Source organism: Columba livia, chromosome 2 (genome assembly GCF_036013475.1).
Source record: "Columba livia isolate bColLiv1 breed racing homer chromosome 2, bColLiv1.pat.W.v2, whole genome shotgun sequence".
Taxonomy (NCBI): Eukaryota; Metazoa; Chordata; class Aves; order Columbiformes; family Columbidae; genus Columba; species Columba livia.
In genome coordinates, this window is record NC_088603.1 from 50,994,632 (window position 1) to 51,016,612 (window position 21,981).

At 40.0% G+C, this 21,981-nt stretch overlaps 1 protein-coding gene across 10 annotated transcripts in view; it reads right to left on the reverse strand.

The window, feature by feature from the left end:
- ELMO1 (engulfment and cell motility 1) overlaps nucleotides 1-21,981 on the reverse strand; it is a 315,282-nt gene that overhangs the window by 231,731 nt on the left and 61,570 nt on the right. For 9 of the 10 annotated variants that reach the window (XM_065051841.1, XM_065051834.1, XM_065051836.1 and 6 more), the window contains 2 exons: nucleotides 21,682-21,754; nucleotides 9,061-9,111 (listed from right to left, as the gene is read on the reverse strand). Coding sequence is in view for 7 of the 10 variants with exons in the window: in XM_065051834.1 (XP_064907906.1) it covers nucleotides 9,061-9,111; nucleotides 21,682-21,754 (124 nt within the window). In the remaining 3 variants the exon portion in view is untranslated. Of the gene's footprint in view, nucleotides 1-9,060; nucleotides 9,112-15,416; nucleotides 15,438-21,681; nucleotides 21,755-21,981 lie in introns of those variants that run through there. The other variant, XM_065051842.1, reaches the window with a different exon arrangement.

Genomic DNA, 21,981 nt, shown 5'->3' on the forward strand with positions numbered 1-21,981 from the left:
ATTTTCTCTGAGATTATGCTTATACTTTTCTCAGCTGGAGAAGAAAAATATAAGAAATGGCTGTGCTGACAGACAATTCCTTTTCCGTTCAAGTAATGAATGTACCCTTCACAGAAGATGGTCATCTCTGCAGATCAAGATCCCGAGATAGTGGACAATTTTAGTGCAAGTGAACATTTAAAAAGGGAACACAAAAAACCACTACTGTGTTGTTCCAGATACAGCTTCCTGTCAACATAACTTTGCTTCACAAACATTAATAAATTAAATGTCCCAATAGCCTCAGAGTTTAGCAAGCTTTGTTACTTCCCTTTTTTTACAAGGAAAAAATAATGTATGGTTTCTAATCAGTTTTTGGACAGAATCTATGCAGTGAGGAGCATCTACAGGTTAACATGATGCTGGTTAACATCTTCCATTAAGATGGCACTAAAAAGGAACAATATCTTTAGTCCTGAGTTTTTCTATGCTTTAAGTATCGGGTGGTGCATCCATAGCAGTTACATTATCTATAAAAAGGCAGAATCTGTCATCCAAAAGGTCTTTCTGCCACCCTAAATTACGTACTTCATCAACTGTTTTGAGCTGTAATGGGGAAACAATGGCTTATACTGTATTTCTGTAATGGCAATGTCTGTCCAAATAGTACTAAAATAATATTCTCTCAGCTTTAAGTAGCTGGTAGGCTAAATCATTTGCCAAAGCCTATGGAAGAAATAAAAATAGATTATGCCAACTTCCAACTTCCAGGATAACCACAGAATACTTCCTCCAACCCTTTCCCTTCAACAAAGTAGGTAAAGGAACTTCTGCTCAAGTGCTCTTGTATAACAAGCTACAAAAATTCAGAGCAACCACTATTATTACATGAACTTGAACTTCAACAGCCAACTCCTACCTCACCAAAAAACTTCCTTCATTGAGCTGTTTCTAATCTAGGCTCTCCACTATAACAACTCAGGAAGACTCAGAGGTGCAAAGCATTCTCAAAACATTAGTCTTTCACAGAAAACAAGTAACCTCTGAATTCCTGCCCACCTCAGAAAAGAAACACTTTGGAAAATCTTCAATACCCCCATGGCAGCTGCACTGCCCTGACTTTGGAAATGGTTGCTCAAATTTAACCTTAAGCTTATTAAAATCTGTGCACATCTTCTTTCACCTGCTGTTCTTCTGGGAATTTACCACCCCTACTATCTGCCAGCTGAAGGATACAGTTCTTCCAGCTTTCCATGGGAGGTGGGTTCTCTGAAGTCTTCTGGACCCAGTGAAAACGAAATAAATAGGAAATATAAACAAAAGACCTGGTTTGGTGTGAATGAGCAGCTCGGGGGAGTGGGCAGAACTTGAGCAGCAGATCTGTGGCCAAACAGATAGGGACTATAATGGCCCATGTAGCACAGTAGCAAGCAAGAAAGAACATCTAAGTACAGCCAGCCAGGAGAACATCCACCTCCAAACCCCTTCACATCACACCTACACCTGCTGTAAACAACACCTCATCTTCATACATTAACAACAGATTATTAATGAACAAGTTCATTCCCCTCTACTCTGCCCTGGTGAGGCCACATCTGGAGTACTGTGTCCAGTTCTGTGCTCCCCAGTTTAAGAAGGATAAGGAATTACTGGAGGGAGTCAAGCAGGAAAGACTACAAAGATGATTAGGGGTCTAGAGCACCCTTCTTATGAGGAGAGACAGAGAGCTGGGTTTGCAGCCTGGAGAAGAAAAGGCTGAGAGGGGATCTCATCAATGTTTAGAAGTATCTCAAGGGTGGATGTCGAGCAGATGGGACCAGACTCCTTTCGATGGTGCCCAACAATAGGATGAGGGGCAACGGGCACAAACTGAAGCATAGGAGGTTCCATCTGAATATGAGGAGAAACTTCTAAACTTACTTCAAGGGTGCCAGAGCACTGGAACAGGCTGACCAGAGAGGTTGTGGAGTCTGCTTCTCTGGAGACATTCAAAACCCACCTGGACACATTCCTGCGCAATCTACTCTAGGTGTACCTGCTTTAGCAGGTGGGTTGGACTAGATGATCTCCAGAGGTCCCTTCCAACCCCGAACATTCTATGATCCTTCCTCTTGAGGAGGGATTCCTGCCCTCAGCATAAACAACTGGGGCTGGTGAACTGTTGCTGCCATCCCACTTGGACTTTCATTACACATGAATCAATACCAAGCATGGAAAGAGCTAACCCTGCCTCTCACCAAAACACCAGCACAGGGACGTTCATTAACAGCTCACCTACACTGCAGAACAGCGGCATGAGCAGGACCAGCCTATCGACAGAGATACATTAATGGTGTTTCCTCTGAAGTCAGTGAGAGCTTTGAAATTCACTGCACTGAAACCAAATATAATCTTAGATCAGAGACAGCTTGGGTCCTCTCTACAGAGCACAAAAATCCATACGGCAATGTCTCTCTGACACAGAAGTGGTTCAGCCCTATTTTAAGCACATAAAAGAGAGCTTACCAAAATTATAGGCTTTATCTGACCATGTCAGTGCTTATGCCCCACCAAAGTTTCTACACAGTTCTACTTTTCCTACATTAACCAAGTTTTGCAAAACACTACATCCAATAAACCTTGCTCTCACTATTGGAAGCAAAAAGAATTGATAATGGCAGAGCCGATCTTGATTAAAGGGGTAAACAAATATTTGTCTCAGCAAGAGAGCTGGTAGATGTCTCACTGGAAACATGGCCAAAAGTAATGCTGGCTGTTGTCATCACAAGTGCCTGATGGGTGAAAATATTGCTTCAGTGAATACCATGCAATTCTCACAAGCCTCCTAGTTCTTGTTGCCATAGCACTCATACGTGCTTATGGAATGTACAGCTCACTTATGATTGCATTAAAAAATGAAACCCAGATGAAATATGCTCTGAGTGCTTACCAGGGAGCTATTTTAATGACTTACAATCCATCAGTGGATGGACAGAGAGCATAGCTCATTAAAGCAACAGTAGAGCTAGCTGCCATGTCTCTGCTTTTATTGAAATATCATTCAGGTAAGAATAAATAAATATATAAAATCTGCCCAACTGAGAACCGTTACGAGGGAATTAACAGAAACACGGCTGTTCAAGAAAATGAAAGACAGCATTAACTGCTCTCCTGTTTAGAAGGGAAGGAAGACAGGAGGCTTGTAAAACCTGTGCTGTTGAAGCGCCAGCATTTCAAAAGGCTGTCAAGAGGCATAAGTTGCACATCTAGTCTTAAATGACTTGCTCCAAGGACAGTCAGAAAGGTTGACCTCAGGGAGTAGCAGTGCTTAAAAGGAGCCGCTTGATGAGATTGTCAGCTTAAAAAGAAAACTAATGACCTAAATCCAAGATGTAACTTGCCATTTGGAGGTTAGGAATCCCAAGATCATCCTAACAAGGGATTCTACTGATGAAATTACCATTTCTTTGCCACTTTGTGCAAACTTTGAAGGCAACTTATTACCCAGACATACACAGGGCTTCTGTACAGAATACAAAATACAGAGAGCCAGGGCAGATGGAAGGACACAGATTCCAAACGCAACCACTATCAAACATTAATAGGCTACTGAAGAAATTTGGACCATCAATTTAAATTGCTGGTTTGCCATTATGTAATCAGTTTTCTTCTTTATCCTTTACAAAAAGCAAATAAAATAAAATGAAAGTATTTTGGTCTTCCCTGTAGATGAGTTAATTACATTATTCAACTCTCTGCTAAAAAGAAGGCATACAGACCACAAGTAACTACCAAATACAATTTTGCACTAACCAAACAGGTGCATCTCTGTGTTTTACTTTAAATTGTTCACTGTTGAAACACCATAGTGGTTTAAACTGCCACCTTTTCCTGGCTTATTACTGCCACTTCACTTACAACTGCATAAATGTCAGAAAGCAACGGGGGAGCGGATACATTACATAATCATCATTATACACCAACGAGATTCAACAGACCCAGTACGGCCGAATAGCCTCTGACACCAGGTAAGCAATGAGATTCCATTTTAATTAGTAAAGACGTTACTGTTAGCATTTTTACATTAATATTCAAGTGCAATTTCTACATCGAAAGCCCTGTACAAATGTAATACACAGAGTAGCCCTGTGCTATCACCATACACAATTAAGGAGGCAGAAACAGAGGAACAGGGAAATGGTCATGTCCAGAGTCACGTACTAAATCAATGATAAAGGCATTATAGATGCATGGCCATATGTATTATGTAAATATGCCTAAAATATGTTTATGCAATCAGTAGCCACTTATGAATGTTTGAGAAGCAATTTTTTCTCTTGCTGCATTTAAAACAATCCTTTTTGCTTACTATTCAAAATACGCCTTTGGAAATCTCAAAACATGAGATTAAATCTTTTTCTGTAAAAAGACAACAACCAACTCTACTTCCCAAATCTTTCTCTTGTACTATGAGCAGACAAATATAAAAGTGGCTCATTGACTTCCATGGTCAGTGCTCCTGATATAGGGTTCAATAATAACTAATTTACCATTACATTATAAATATAATCACAATCATAGACTGGACCTGTAAATATTTGTGCATTTACTGAACTTCAAGAACATTAAGTCAGTTGAGCACATATTAAAGCAATTGCAGATCAAAGATTATACACTAGATCCCCAAACTGTTACTCAAAGACTGAGGATTCAGATTCTTAAGTAGAAATAGGCTAAGAAAACTCTATACTTCCTTGTCTGTGTAGATCACATAAATAAAAAAACAGGTTGCTTACTTCTTTAAAAGCATTCTGGGAAAACACTCTTACGACTATTAATGAACACACCTATTTACATGATTGCTCATGCCAGAAATGCTAATACAGCTGCCTACAAACAACTTAGAGGTTTGAGAACTCAACCAATATCCAATCATGCACAAGAGCAAATGATCAAGCACCATAAATACCACATTAGAAAAGGCTGCCCATTGACTCAAGTTTTAAGGCACACAGCTCATGAGCAAGCCACATTATTTAAGTGCCCAAGAAGCTACCTTCAAATAAATAGTGAGTGCTCAAATAATCAGTTCTCTTTGAAAATGATTAAATAAATAAATAGGGCAGTTCTTTCAGTTTAATGTTCCCATCCTTTCAAAATTATTAGCCATTTGAACAATGACTTGCAGGATCCAATCAAAGGAATCCTGCAGCTGCACACACTGACAGGTTGGACCCCGCTTGCTGCATCGCAGGACACAACTGTCCTTTTGGAACAGTCTCACACTTGGGAGCAATTACAGCTCATTTATACACCTACCCACCATTCACTGGAATATGGCTATCACAAGACAGACAATAGCAATCTGGCATTTCAACTGCCACATATGTTCAAATTCAAAGAAATGTTGCATAAGAAACTTTTGATGAGTCCCTTCAGAAATGCAAATGGGCGAAGGGGGAAAACAGGTCATGGAAAACTGCAAAAACACACAATAGCGCAAAGAATTGTTAAGAAAAATGATAGGATAGGTTAAAAATAAATAAGAAAGATGATACAGGAACAAAGATAATATGAGAGAAATTCAATCTGTACTCAAGTTACCTAGGAAACAGAGTGTCTGTGTGGCGAGTGGTTTATAGAGGGGGAAAAAATAGCATTGTTTAGGAAAAACAGCCTTTCAGAGAGTGGCACAAACTTAGCAAACAGACTTATGGAAACAAAGAGGCAGTTCAAATTCCCACCAGACCTAGCGACTGGTGTTTGCAAAGTTTTCACTCAAAGACATTTCAAATCTCCAAATGCAAGCATTTATAATGGATTTAGCAGCACACCGTAACTGCAGTTTTGTCCTTGCAATATTAGCAGTCATTTTCAGAAAAGAATCCCCATATACGTACACAAAATTATCTAAATTTGTGATTAAAAGGGAGAAATTATTTAACATTTAGATTTGGGGAGTTAGACTTCAAATTCTAATTTTAAAATCCAACCCAAAAGCACTGTTTTACCACTTCTAGATAAAACTACCTTTTTCCCCATCCCTGCTTTTGATCTTTAACAGTACTTGCTCTGGGTACATGAGCAATATACAATTTAAGGCTAATGACAACAGAACTCAAAAAGTTCGTATCACATCCTTCTTCCCCAATTTTCAATGACTCACGGCATGCAACTGTGAATGGGTATAGCCAGACTACTGGCTGTTATGGTAACAAATTGCACGAAAATTAAGAACTAGAAAAGCATGCAGCCTTCAGAACTGGTCAAAATGATTCCTCTCAAGTCTCCAAGGCAAAAAGTTTGTTCAAAAGGCTTGTGAGGTTTGGGACTTTTTTTTTCTGACAAAGGCCAGGAAGTAGGCAGCTCAAGCCTCTCTGGAACTACATGGACACTGTATAATCTATATGTGGCTCCTCTTAATTTCTCCTAATCTTCCTCTCCTCCTTTTCTATTTTTTCCACCTCTTAAAAAAACATTTTTGGTAAGATTTTTTCTTTTTTTTCTGGAGGAAGGAGGAGGTAGTTTCAACTTTATGCTGATGTAAGACAGATGAAATGGGGGTAAAAATTTAAGAATCTTAATATTTTCACAGGATGAAAAAAAAACATTTCCCACCCAGCAGCTAGGACAGCATCTTTCCCATTTTGCAGGAGTATATCATGCAGTCTGTTCTTCACATTATCTCCTCCAGCTACTGTTACTCTCATACAGAATGTCAGAGGAAAAATGGAAACAGATGGCCTGTTAGCTTTTCAGGGTAAATGGCAAGTGTTGTGTGGGTCACTAGTCTAAAAACCACAGTTTGGAAGCCTTTAATCTATCTATTTTAGGTACCTTTATGATGACCACTTTGACAGTACCTTAAAATCAAAGACACCATTGTAGGGTGGGAACACACAGAACTTCATTTTATGTCTATTTTAAGAATACAAATACTCTCTAATCTGACAAAAGTCAATCTAGCCCTTTGAAACCTCCTTCCAAGCCACCTCCCCGATTCTGGGGAAAAGTTAACAAAAACTTTATAAAAACATCAGAAAATCTGCAAACAAGCAATGGTATATATCAATACTGAAGGCTACAAAGTAGACTGGCCTTTTTTCTTATAACAGGATGGCCGAGTCACTCATAACCACAGGCCCATGCTAGAGTGGTCTACAACTTGGTATGTAACAGGTCATACCTCAGTATCTGAAGGACCCCTATCATGGTTGACTGACCCTAAGGCAAATTCCCAAAGAACAGGAACAAGTAGAATAGAGTCTTACGGAAAGCCTCACCTTCCTGCCCACAGGTATTAGCAGAAAGTATTATAAATCCAAAAGTTGTCTTTTGTGTTTGTAGGTCATGTTTCCAATTGTACAAGTGACCATGAAGACAGGCACACAGCCATTTCCACACATCAGCTGCAGCACAGCTTCTCTTCAGCTTTGCATGGTGCAACTGGTTGTGGATTTTGAGACGGGGAAGGATTCCATGAGTCATCTCATGCTGTCACTCCATGCTGTGGTTACACAAAAGAATGATGCAGTGTGTTCAGACCACATCGGTTCTTGATGAACCACAGATGTTGTTTTGATTTCATGAGATCCTAAGTCTAGCCAGTAGATAGCCTTTTTTCAGTGGACTGGGTATTTGTTATTAAGAAGTCCCAAAGGTTAGGAGGAGCTGGTGCTGGGCTGTCTGTTTCTGAGGAAGTTTCACCAAATGGGGTTTATTCCACCAGCAAGTGGTTTCCCCACATACAAGGTTGTTCTGGTGACATATGCCAAGAGACTTTGGAGTCACATAGGCTCTGACAGAGCATGGTCTTAAACTGTTGTTTATTCTTACGACTGTAAAGCTCTGTATATAGCAAACACTGAAAAAGATGATACAGGATAACAGAAATCTCTTGTCTTTGCCCAGTTGAAGGCTGCTTAGAAGCGCTTTCCATTGAAAAGGCACACTCCTGTAGATTAATATTAGAGCCAATTATTAAAAAAAATTGAGTCATGTATATGTTTCAATATTGGCTTCTTCAACTTCCAATTATACACAAACCTGTGTACAAATTCAGTCACCTCCTAAGTGCAATATAAACCATCATCTGGTTATGTAGGATGGAGAAGAGTGGAAACACACATGATGCTTGGAGAAACTGGGAAGTTAGTAACAACATACACTTCTGCTTCTTTACTTTGAGCCTAAAGCCTACTAGCTGAAAAGTGATCCATCCAAAAACCTATCAATAATCTGTGTGGCTTCTCAATAGAAGTTTTCACATTTTATGGCAGTAACTGACCCCACACTTAACAGGTTCAACAGAAGCCAAAAGTTAAACCACCACAGCTCGGTCTTGCCTGTTCAAGTGAGCTGCAGTCCAGGGTAGCAGATTTTGGCCATAAGAATGTTATGAATCTGCAGAAGCTGGAACACCACCATGAAGAGGTAAACAATTTTAATGGCACACTACATTTGTCAGCAAAGAAATAGGATTGCTGCTGTCTTAGACATACATCTTCTGGGATTAATAGTGGCTTTCAGCATGTGGCAACAGTACTGCTCAACTCAGCAGGAAAACAGGCCGTTACACGGCAACTCTGCCGTGCTTTTGGAGGAGTTGGAGAGGAGGTGGTGTTGAAAAAAAAATAAAATGAAAACCATAAAATCTCAGTTGCTGCTAACTCAATAGAAACTCGGAGAGCAGGAAAGCTCTGACCTGAACTGCCCAGCAGAGCTCTCTGTCACTCAACTCCCAGCCTTTTCTCTTAGCTCTGCGCTCTGGAGCAGAAAAGGAGCACTTGAGTGAGGCTGCAACACCATCAGGGAAACAGATATCTTGGACACAAAAGCTGTTCCCAGTGAGAGAGAAGTGAGAGACAAAACCCACCCATTTGTGCCAACCCTACCACCCAGTGTCACTCAGAAATACCACCCCTGCCACTGTAACTCAAAAAAAAGAGAGAACACCATGTGTAGTCATCTTGTGACCACACCATCATCCTCCTTTGCATCAGAACTGTGGGATACAGTGGTGCTAAAACTTAAAAATACATACATTGGTTCACAATTATTTACTAATTAAATCTTCACTTTGAGAACAGAACAGTAACTCACTGGAGATGTTGTTAACCGAAGGATCGCTCCATTTTTTATTTCATTACGATTCTGAAAGAGAAAAATACAGAAGGTTTAAGACTCACATAAGAAGATGAAACATGCATTGAGCAGAACGCCACACTAAACCAGCAACAGTAATTTCGTGTCTGCATGCAAAAGCTTCCCTCTTTCATACATAAGCTAACAGCTAACAGTATTTTCCCCACCGAGGCATATTAATATGAGCTTCAAAAATTAGATGGCTGTTCACATGGTATTTAACAAATTTGAACCCTTTCAAGAATGACTTCATGTTTTTCAATGTTTAGCTTCCACTGGCAACTTCCAAATATTTATTTGAAATATACTGTTCATGGTGTCTGGCTCTGGTATTGTGCTACATAGCTGAGGAGTTTGTAAGTTTGCTGAAACCTGTCATTAAACATCTGCATGATTTAAAAATTATCCCACTGGCTCTCCCTTTTCTATAACAAGAACATGCTGACTTAAACCACTGGAACCAACCCACTGAGCTCTGCCACCACAACTTTGCATCCTCCCTCAAAGTAAAAAAAGCATCGCAATCAGTGGTAAGTAAACTTCGAACATGTCATAAGTCATTTTCCTTATCCAGCTGGCAGAAAGAGGTGGCATTAAACATTTTATTTAAGTTCACATACCGTGTTCAATGAAACTAAAGCTGTGGGTAGATGAAAAAGCTGCCATAGCACAGCCTGTGGTGTACGCTTTTAGTATTCTCACAACTTTGCAGTCAGTGCCAATGTGCATGGTCTTTCCCTGCAATAAGCATAGGGGAGCCTGCTCCTCTTTCAGCAAGCTACCTCATATTTGCCACAGGTTAGGAGAATACAGTATCCAGCACAATGAACATCACAACAGGTACTGACTGTGCACAGCGCAATGCAGTCACAACTGCGTTCATGGTTCAATAGCTTTGTCACCCACCATTACCCTGATTCACCAAAAGAATCAGAGGAATCCCTAACAGTTTGAGAGATGAGAGCTAATTTTGTGCTTAAGATCACATTGCAGGCTTTCTGCAGACTGGTGTTTAGCCAAATAAATGAAGGTGTATTTCTTCTCAGGCATTTTTTCCCAATTTAATGTCATCCTTCCTGCTTCCAACCAGATACATCTCAAATCCAAAATGATAAAAACAGGATAAATCTTGCCTGAAACCAGGTCAAGTAGTCCCAAAATAGAACTCTAGTACATTGTCTCTTTCTCAGCACCCAAGTGCTCTGTGGGATTGGTTCTAGCTATATGCAAGATCATCCTCCACCCACTAACACTTTTTCACTCTAGCTGAAATAATTTAAGTGCCAGACAACACAGGGGGTACAAGGGAGAAGCTTTTTTTACAGCATCTTTGCTTACATATGCGGCTAACTCGTCTCAGCCCTTAGGAGTCTTGTCCTGCCAGGACAGTTCCAGGGAGGCCACCAGGCTATACTTAAGAGAGGGGCAAAAAAGGGCAAGCAGCTAAGTACAGGGTGACTTGCCACAGCACTAACAAAGTGCCAGATTTCCTCCTCTCGTAGTAAAACAGCACCAGACTCGGCTATGTCTCATCATGTCTAAGGAATCTGCATGAAGTGGTAATAGCGCGTTTGTGTGGTTTAATTTAAATAAGTGTTGAAACAAACTCACTTTGCAAACAGTTGTGGTGGCTTAAACTGTTACCAACTCCTGGATTTGTGGAACTGAAGAAAAGCAATTTCTTTAGGAAGGACAGTCAGCATAGGTTAAATCTAGCTCCATCAAAAGCTTAGGCTAAGACACTGGTCCTCAGCTGCATTAGGCCAGAGTACACATGTGCACACCTACACCCATGGCTACATCATCTTTACTCGAAAGGTAGCAAGCAACAATATTAAAACAGGGAATCAGACAACATTTAAGCAACTTGAACTGTACCAAGCACATTCAGAAGTGAAAGCTCACTGATACCCTTATGAAAATATTGGAGCTAAGAATATAGACTGTTCTTAAACATAAGTTAAAGCACACAAACAGGCTTATTTTTTCAGCAGCATAACTTTAAGCTCGGGTTTCTCAAGATTCCTGCTCTAATTAACACAAACTACCAAATCAGATGTACAAATTAGTTTGTGGTTTAACAAGTTAAGTCACTTCATCTGGGCCACAACAAGCATCTCTGCAAACACTCTTAGTCCATTTCAAACACAAAGTACCAGGCTTTGTGTGAGAAGGCTACACCATGGCCTCAGGAGGTTCAAGGCACTGTCTGAATAGTGGGGTACTACTGCTAGGGGGGGTCCCTCATCACCCTCCTGCTGAAGTGCTCCCTTTCCTACCTCACAGACCTGTTTGAAGGGTCAATCGCAAGATCGCACTAACCTGGCAGAAAGCATTTCTGGCAGAAAAGAGAATTTTCTGTCAGGTTAATAAACAGAAACAAGGCCTGCAAGGGTTGAGCAGCAGTGCTAACCCAGGGAAGACGGTGGAACCACATCTTTGGGAGCAGGGAAGGGTGAGAGGAAAGAGAACAGGGGAAGCATGAGGAGGAGTTACACCTTCCCTTTTTGGGAGCAGCAAGCTGTCAGCCACAGCCCGAAGTACATTATTTCACAGTTGCTTCAGGCTGCAACCATGCTCCACAATTTGTTTAGTTACAGTAGTTTTGTCATAAAAAGTTGGGCTTAACCTGTTATGTTCTCTACAGTCTCAGGCATCCAGGTTAAAAAATAAACCTCTGATTATATAAGGACACTTAGATTGCATAGATTTAATCTACAATCAATCTAACAAGTGAAAAATATCTTGTTAGAAGTACACTATTTCTCTATAGTCAGAGGAATTTAAAAGCAAGTGGGAAAAGGGAAGCTGATGACCTGTTTGAAGTTCAGACACCACATATAGATAAATAAGAGAAACACTATTCTACAGAGTGACCATATGTCAGCAGGTTATATATAAAATAGCAGAGGAAAAAGAACACAGAGAGTACATAAAAGCATTGCTGGAAGTTTTATTTGGGGGTTGTTTATTTATCAAGCTGAATCAGAAACACCAAAACTTTCAGACTCAAAGCTGCAACATTTGTCAGAGTCTACAGCACACAGAGCCCAAAAGACTTTTCATCATGCCTGGCTTAGAGCAAAACATGTAAGTCTGACCTACACTGTAAATTCAGTCATTGCTATCACAAGAGATAGAGAGAGTCTTCAAGTCTTGCTCTAGACAAAGGCTTAAGGAAAATTGCCCATGCCTTCTCCCTGAAAGTTTTCCAAGCACCGAGTTTCTCACACAGCAAGCTAGCCAAAACTTGAAAAGAGTTAACTGCTCCCCAATCAAAAAATCCAATTTTGTTTATCCATTCTAAATAATGACTTAAGCACCTACCAGAAAACAGCGTGTAAGTGTACAATTAAGCCAAGAGGATTTCCTACATTAACCGTGTGATGCAGTAGTCAGCATGCCAGTTAATTTCAATTGCAGCATTTACACACAGTTAATCTGCTTAGCATTAGGGACAGCATCCTGTGGATTTCTTTTCCAGGATAACAGAACGTCTTTCCACCAAAGCAGCCCAGCTTTGGCAATCGTACTGCTAAGCACCACTGCTATTCAGGACAGGGCACACTGCCACCAAAAACCTCCTCCGAGGCATTTCTGATCTCTTTCTCAAGTGCACATCAGGTCTGTTGATACTGTTCATGCTCTTGATCCATATTAAGAAGGCTTATTCATAGGCAGTGAGGGAACCAGTGAAACAGCACTGTCCAAAATGCCTCTAACAAAACCTCCATAATAAGAAAATAGATTGGTTATAAATGTCATCTAGGACTAAGACAGCAGTTATATTATGGATACAAATAAGTCCCATTTGCAATATTATTATCTAGCAAAAGTCTACACTCACGAGATTATTTTATTCTAATCGAGTAGGTAGTATTTCCAAGCATCATGCTCCTCCATGACACTTTCCAAGCTTGGGTTTTCCATCAGAGAGAAAACTACTATCATGAAAACACACAAACAACAAAACACACGCAGGAAGCAGAGAACACCTGGGCTGTTTGCCATGTGTTCGTGTCTTGGGGTCCTCTGGCTTCCAGCTCCATCCGTTGGAGCAACATGAACCTACATTATCTGCCATCAAATTCTGTTCCTTCTCAAAGCTCTGCCTTTACTGTGCCATAGTCTACTTTGCCCAAAATACATGCAGGACACTTGCATAGACTTGCCTTTAAAAAGCAGGGCTCAAGCATTAACAGAGTCCACCAAAACATGGAGAGAGATGAAGGTATGTGAATTTGCTTTCAAAAAATCCTATCAAAACAGTCAAGCCATTCATTGAGAGCTTTGCTGGAGAGGTACTTCGGAAAAGCTATCAAGCAAAATTAAAGTTTACGTTGCCATGTATCTGTCTTATCATTTTAATAATCTGTTATACCCAGCAAAATGCCTCGTGATTCAGCCCACTGCAGCTGGTTGGAATGGAATGTTTTCTCAACATATTTGAGGAAGACCTAGAAGAATTGGTTCCCATGGTTATAGCTCGCTCAGCACTATTCTTTAACCTTGACCAGACAGTTTCCTTCAGACATCTCTAACAGGACTAAAGAATAACAGCCAAGAAATCTAAAACTCTTCACATCTTTATATTGTCAAGTAATAGATTCTTCCCTCTTCCCATACTCCTACTATTTATTTCAGTACACTTCCCTCCAAACTGGTACAACAAAAAATTAGAGACATGAAATATACTTTAAGCTAGTGACTCCATAATGCTTTTAATCAGAAAGACTTTGGGCAAGTAGTAAATAAGGAAAAAATGATACACAATAAAGTTCATTTTTAAGTTTCACCTCAGGAAAGGGAAGCAAAGTCCTTATTGGGAGATTTCCCTTGAAGAGCTGATTCAAATGTGCTACAGAAGTCAGTAAATGTTGGACATCACCAGAGGTGGTACCATGAACTAGACAGAGTGCATCATTTTGTCACAGCACAAGAACTTCATGCACCCATGTGCAAGGCATTGTGCATTTCTGACCTTCATATCTTAAGAAGGATACAGTATTGTCAGGGCAAACGCAGAGAAAGGCAAGCAAAATGGTCAGTAGGCTACAGCAGCTGCCTCACAAGGCAAGGTCTCCTCAGTTTGGAGGGACAAGGGCCAGAGAAGGGAAAATAGTGGACAAGCTGAATGCAGAACAGTTTGTTAGGAAATCCTGCAGTATGAAAACGAGGAGGTAACTTGATGAAAGCAGTAAGGGATCAGTTAAAAGAGGATGAAGAATATATTATTACTCTTTGCTCAGCAGGCAGCAAACTTCTTGAGCTTGCTGTCACAAGAGGTTGTGAAAGCAGGCATTATCAGCAGGTTCAAGAAGAGATGAGAGAATTTCATGGCTCTTACACAGATACTAAAGGGACTAAGTGTAGATGTAGCCTCCAACACCTGTAGTACAACAAATGTAAGTGCTGAGGAAGCAAGAAGGGAGTGAAAGCCATCATCAGATCCCAACCCTGAATGGCATTTGCTACTGTTACAGCCAATGATAGACTATGAGGTTAGATGTAACATTCTGCTTACTTGGTAGGAAATTGCTTAAGTTTATTTTCAGTCACGAAAAACTTTAATAAGATGAGAGTTAAGAGGTATAGGTCATTATCAACACTGTACTACTTGGCATGACAGTACTGTACTGTTTTAGAAGGGATACTGAGGCAAATAATCTTGTGATAAAATTCCTTTTATGGGAAGCTGCTAGAAATGGAGAATGTCTTCTAGCTTTTCATATCAGAATTTGATAATAGCATTTTCCTTAAAAAAATTAAGTGTTGGTAGTTTGGCTGAAGTTTCTAAAAAGAGCAATGTTTCTGGAGGCACAATTCTACACATACCCTTCCAGCATGTGGGCTCCCATCACTTCCCCTATATTGAATCTACCAACAAGCAGCACAGTCCGCAACCTAACCTCAAAAAAACTTACCTCTTCCTCTCCCCTTCAATTCACAAAAAGGAGAGAAACAAAAAAATATCCAGAGTTTTCTTCCATCAGATCTATGACCTGAACAAACCTTCCAGCAGTACAGTCATGAGGATGTTAAAGCAGTGAATGGAATAAAGCAAGGGAAAGGAAAAAGAAAGCTCAACTACCTTTTCCTCCAGCAATCTACAGTTATACCAGCTTGAATGCCACTGAAAATCACATCCTAAGCAAAAGCTCATACTTTGCATGATTTACTAATTTTTATGTGGAGTGATCTACAGGGACAACACTATCAGGTATCACTTGCTCTGCAGAGCAGTAGTGGCATTACACTGTGGGCAGACATCCTTCTGACACATTAAAAGAAGTTACACACGAGTTATTTCTAACCTGGATCAGTTCCCCAATTCAAGCAACCACACAGACAGTTGTACCAGTAACACGGAAGGGGTGGGCAGATAACACGCAGCCCCACCATCCTCTGAGAAGCTGGGAACATAAGAGCTGTACCCTGCAAAATAAACATCAGGAAATGACTGACTTAGCTGGGCTCACACTATTGTTGGTGAGATCATGTGGGGAAATCAGGACAGAGAACTGGTACAGACACAAAAAAAACAAACCAACCAAACAAACAAACAAAAATCAAACAAGGATTGTCAAATTGAAGTCACTTCTTTGACGTGGTTCACCCAACACAATCACCCACAGCACCCCTGAAGGGCCCCTGCAGGAGCAGTAGCTCCTTAAGCAGATGCTGCTACTAAGACAAACATCTGAAGACCCAAGCCAAGACGTTGTTTCACAGTCACTTTTGCCAAATTAAAGCACAGCTTGCTACCATAAAGCAGAGTTTTGCTTTTCAGGCTCCTGCTCATTCCTACTACTCTTTTTATGTGGCATAAACAGTTGTATAACTACTTGAGGAGTCAACAAGGGAACTAAACCAGCTGAAAATTTTATCATTTTGGGTTTTGCCCAGTTTGTAAGGGAAAAGGCAGGAATAAGCACCATAGCACAAGCAGGAAAGAGGGCCAGCTCATTTTGCAAGCACCACATTTAGAACCACAGAGACTTGCTTAAGGGGGAAGCCTGCAGGTGCTTGTGCTTCTCTAGCATGTACATCCTACTCCTACGCCCTTGCTTGTGTCCTTTCTGTCAGACACAGAGAGATTACAGATAAAACATCCCTTCTCCATTTGTGACTGCAGTCAGATTTCACCCACAAATTCATCCCACATCAGCTTAAGCGAATTCCACAAGCAACTGAGGGACATAACGGCTCACAGCTGTTGCAAAGTTTCATTCCTCTTCCTACCCTTCCTTTAGCTTCTTCCTTCTCTGCAGCTCATTCCTGGATATGATTCAAGGGGCCTGCCTCACCCTTACATCAGACCAGGCAGACTTTTTATTAAGCAAATTTAATGAACTAAAGTGACACTAAATGATCCCACTTTGACATCACCTCCAAAAATTGTCCAAAAGAAAAAAAGCTGTAGCCAGCAGAAATGAAGTAGCAGGATTTCTTGGGGAAGGAAAGAAGAAATCAGAACCGTGCCCTTTCAGCTGTGAAGTCTGTTCACCACACTTTGTAAAACTATTCATCTAAATAGGGTGGTTTTTAAATATGAAAGTCAATTTGAGGAGCATGTTTCTGTTGGTCAGATCTTACACAGAACTGTTCGCTATCAGTTGAATCCAAACAGTCACACTGTGCCTGTGATATACCATATCTATCTACAAGTGCTGTAACAGAAAGACAAAATTTTTCAGAGCCTGGCCTCTCTAGTGGTTACTTGTCAGGCAAAATTACGAACTAAATTCAACAAAATAATTATCTCCACAGCTTTTTAAAAAAATACTAGATTTGTCTCATCACCCTTAATGTGGAACTAAGGAACTAAAAGGAAGGTATTGTCATACCAAATATTTTAAAAGGAGGCAAGCAGAAGAATTAAGCTGTTCATGCTGGGGCCACAAAGTGTAACAGGTTGACAAGACAGAACGATTTTATTTGGAAAATTTATCATTAACCTAAAGTCCTGCAATATGAGTCCTAAAAATGTAGACTAATTTGCTAAGAAAAGGAAGACCACTGTTCTTGAAATCAGCCTGAACAAAGAAGGATTAAAAAAGATTTAGTGCACAAATACTCAAGTTTTACTTCTGTCACCTGGAGAAATACACTATTGTCCACCAGATTTTACTGGAGTCCTCAGTGCAGTGTTACCAGCACTCATCAAGCAGGCAGGAGCAATCCCACTCTGATTCCTAATAATAAGCTGCTCTTACTGTTAGGAATCTCTGCAGGGCTGTGCAGATGCCCCAAAACAGTAAAAAGTTCAGGAATATGCAAGGAATACCACATGTCAGGTCAGTGTCAGAGTAAAGGGAAAGCTGGGCATAGTTTGGTCCTGGGCAAATCTGGATTGGAATTTGCCATTTATGTAGCTTTATTAACAAGTGTATTATCAAGAGTAATGCAAAATGGCAGATACGAGGAACACATCACTTAATACATTTCTCCAGTTCCCAGCCTTCATGCTACTTCTCATTTTCAGCTGCTTAGGAAGTAACAGGTCCTTCAGTGAATGAGAAACTTTCATTATTGAGAATGTTTACTTCCAGCTCACTGAAGTTCAAATGAACCAGCGAAAACAGACTAATCCTAAAAATGTGGGGAAAAAAAAAAAATCCAAAAAACCCCAACCCTACAAGCAGTTCATTTCTTGTCCCATCATTTGCATACACTCCCACACAGGGAGCCTGTAATGGCATGGCGGAATTTCACATGAATATACAATTACAGGTTGTATTCAGCAAAAAAATAGGTCACAAGCAAAAGCACCTTTGAGAAAGAACAAGCACCAGGAACTCTACTCTGGTTCCCAGCCCACGGGAGGTGGAGGGCAGAAGGATGTGCCATCTGCAAACACAGCAAAGACCTGAGTAATGACAGTGAAAGTAAAGTGACAGCAGCTCCCTGTGCAAAACAGCACAGAAGTCTCTCAAAATTAATTGAGGGAACTCGGTGACTACTCTCCTCCACTTCATGCAATAAGCACATAAGAATGAAAGGGAAATGTGGGAGTTGGGAAAAAAGGAAAAATATCACCAGGAGTCTTCAGAGGCATCAAAAGTAAAAAAAATGAACACCATGAAATTATGACTGAATAAAATCAATTAACACAAGCATGAAATGTCCTTACATTTAAAAGATAACATAAAAAATGGCATCAGTATCATCAATGTGTGCTGCACATAGCTCAGAGCTGGGTCACAAAGACCTTCAGCAAGAGTGAGTTACTCTCTAATTCTTGGTAGTTGCTCTGGTGCAAGGTTAAGGGACACCACATTCTGCCTCCATCAGGGAAGCTAGCTTGAACATTGCTCTTCCCCAGCCCTACACTCCTGCAAGGCTCCCTTACTGACAAATATTGTGGTGTATCACACCTTCAGAGCTGCATGAGCCACTCAGATGTCTGTCCCTTGATTCCTGGTACTGCCAGCAGAGGAACACCATGGACAGATATCCAGGCTGTGGTTTTCAACCCAGGAACACATTTAGCACACAAAATTATACACCCATTTTCTACTGTTCACACAGCATTTTCTGTTCTAACCCTGAGCTCATCCAGGCTATAGTATTCCTGAGTTATTACACCTGATGTACACAAGCATCTCTTCAGGTACAACCTGGACAGACAGAAGAAAAGGTGACTTTTTGTTCTCTGTTACATAGTATCTAGCACAATGAGATCCTGATTCAGAAGTCAGGATTTTGGATGTTTGACCTACCAAAGAAATGCCCCTCCATGATAAGTAAGAAAGACACACGTATTAATGTAATTAAAAATTAAATACATTGTGATCAAAACACCAGCTAGGCTTGAGCTCAGGCAGTATGCCTGCTTGGTTTTCTTCTTTGCATAACCTCTTATTGTATTTCTCCCATAAAAAACCAAAACAAAACAAAAAAAACACACTAAAATACATAATTTCCCCAGCTCTTTCAGGGGCACAGACATAGCCAAACCAGAACCCCAAGGCAGAAGTCCAAACTGCATCAGCTGTGATAAGCCCTGTCTAGTAGGAACCCTGGCTGACTCAAGATTTGTTAAAAGATCACCCTTATACTGTCTGAAGGAGTTATTGCTACTCCTGTAGAGCCATTTTTCCAAATAATACGGCCAGGAAAAAAACAACAACAACAACTGCTTGAGTGTTGTTTTTATTTATGTGTGGTATAACTGGGAAATATAGGTCAGCTACAAGAGATAAAGAGTTCTGCATATGACAGCCAAAACACAGATGTGCTGTTCGCTACCGAAAAACAAAAATATAATTGTAAGACGTGTGTTGAAAGTCCCACATTTGTAACATTTTCACTTCAAAGTTTCTTGTCACTATGTACAAGAATTCATTAATTGTTTTTCTTTCTGGTAACTTTAAACATGGTGATATTTTACAACGGGGTCTCTACTTGGAAGGCCATAAATCAGCAGTCACCCAGGCTCTACAGTAACATAACTGATACATGATGTCTTCTGCATACGTACCAACATACAATTCAACTTAGAGAGCAGTGAAAAATATTTACTTATTAGAAGCTGTCACGGTCACCAGAGCTCTGCTCATGCCCTAGTAAGAGACAGATTAAAGCAATGCGGGCCTTAAAAAATAGTGTTGTAGCTTCAATGAAGTGCAACATGTTTGTCCTCACGTTTGGTGTTTTTCACGTTTTAATTCAGAAAGCAACAATAAGCTACTGCACACAAATGAGGGGAAGTAGTAGAAGGGGTGATGGCCTATATAAGTCTCTCTTTACAGCCACTATCCAATAAGCAGTGATAAACAGTGAACAGTATCTAATAAAAGTCACAGACATCTGACTAATAGTGGTGGCATTTAGAACTCTTCTCTCTTATTTATGTGACTCAGAGTCAGACACTCTGCATATTTTCAGTAAGGAATAAACAAACTCAAAGTCCTCTCTGCAGTACAATCCAAAATGTTCTAGAAGACCATCATTTTCCACCCTTATTGCAAAGTTAAAGGCAGCCAAAAGCCATCAGACTGCCTTTTATGTGGAACAGAAAACACTTCTCCAAAGCTGCAGCATCTTACCCACCAAAAGTGGAGGCAAAGCCTGGAAGATTCCTCTAATTGTAACAGGACAAATTCCTTCAACAAGCCCAAGTATTTGCTCAATCCTGGCTTGTTGGAAACATTCACTGTACAATCAGAGATTAAATGCCAACAGGCAAGGTCACTTGTGTCTGGCTTATTGGAAAATGTGTCACAATTCGGGGCAATTAGCAAAACAGCTTCACTATTTAATTTGAGTGGAGGCAAAGCACAGCAGCCAATAATTACTTTAACAGTTTTCCTTGTGGTGACCTTTGAAGTGTCTGTCAACTGAAACTTGAAAAGAAAGGAAAAAAAACCCACTCAAGCGAAAAAAGGGGACATCCCAAAACAAACTGTGACAAATTGAGAAGGTTGTCTGGGGTGATAAACAGTTAAATGAAAAACTGAAACTAGTCTGCTAAAAAAATATATAATTCTAAAAAGCAGCACTATCTCATGAGCAACTGCTTTAGCCGTCTTGCTAAATTTAGTCTTTCTAAATGCTTAACTGTGTCTAAGTTTCCTTAAGAAAGAATTACAGCAGAAGTTAGTTCACATCTCAGCTGTGTTTAGCAGATTCTAATCAACTGTAAAAATGCAAAACAAAACCAAAAGCCTCTTCTACTTAAAGAGTAAGCCAAACTAGCCTGATAATAAGGTAAGCAAGAGGCACATATGTTTATGCAATGAAGTTCAGGTCTATATAGCTCAAAATCCACTGAGGTTAGGGAACCTGCATGAAGACTTCACCAGGTTGTGTGTAGTGGTTTTTTTCTGATTGCTTAGAAATTGTACCTCTGCAGCACTACTGTGTGCACTCTTCCAAACAAACTAATCTTTTATTTTGTAATTTCAGTAGTTTCAGCAATTCTATCAGCAATGCTAGGAATGAATGCACTATTTGGTCTCATTCAGATGAGCATGTCCCATTTATTTAGACTAGACATTCCATTTTTATTACAGCTACAGTAATTTTGTTATTCTGTGCTGAAATCATTGCATCACTTCATGAATTGCATATTGCCATGCTACCTGGGGACCAAAAAGATAAGACAACATAACATACAGAACTGGAAATGAACAAGACAGCAGGTGGGAAGGAGTAGTAAATATTACATAGTCACTGAAACTTATTTCTACCTGAATCAGCCAAAGAGGGAAGCGTCACGCACTGAAAGTCTCTTTGGACTTCAAAGAGCCCTTCATGTTCTACATATTTCAATTTCCTGTACACCATTTGTCAGCAGAATACTAAATGTGCACAAATAGCAAAGCTGAAGGCCTCAGTGCTAAAGTCTTAAACTCAACAGATACAAAGGCCTTGGCACATTAAAACTTTTATTTGCCTTTCCAAACAGAAGAAATCAGCACAAAATCATTAAACCAGGCGTCCCAGTACCTACCCTCTCATTGGCAGTGCATTACAGAAAATACTCTACGTTTGTATAGATTTTAATTTAAAATAAATTATTGTGGCAAACATTTTGATAGGTTATGCAAGAATTGTGTTGAATGATTTACCTACCTTCTCTGTGATGTAGAAATTAGAACTATCAGCATGCTGCAGTGCAAACTGATCATGATTTGCAAGGGACCACCTTAGAAATATGAAAATAAATCAATCACAAAATGAAATATTAAAAGCTCAAAAACTACCCTTTACATAACTTTACTATGATCAAACAAGTGCCTGTCATTCCCATGTATTTCTCATACTTTTCCATAGCTTTCAATAATGAGTTCCAAAGTTTGAGATAAAAACGTGCTTACGAAGGGAAAACTTCACTACAAATCGATCCTATAAATGAGATTTTTCCTTTCGCAT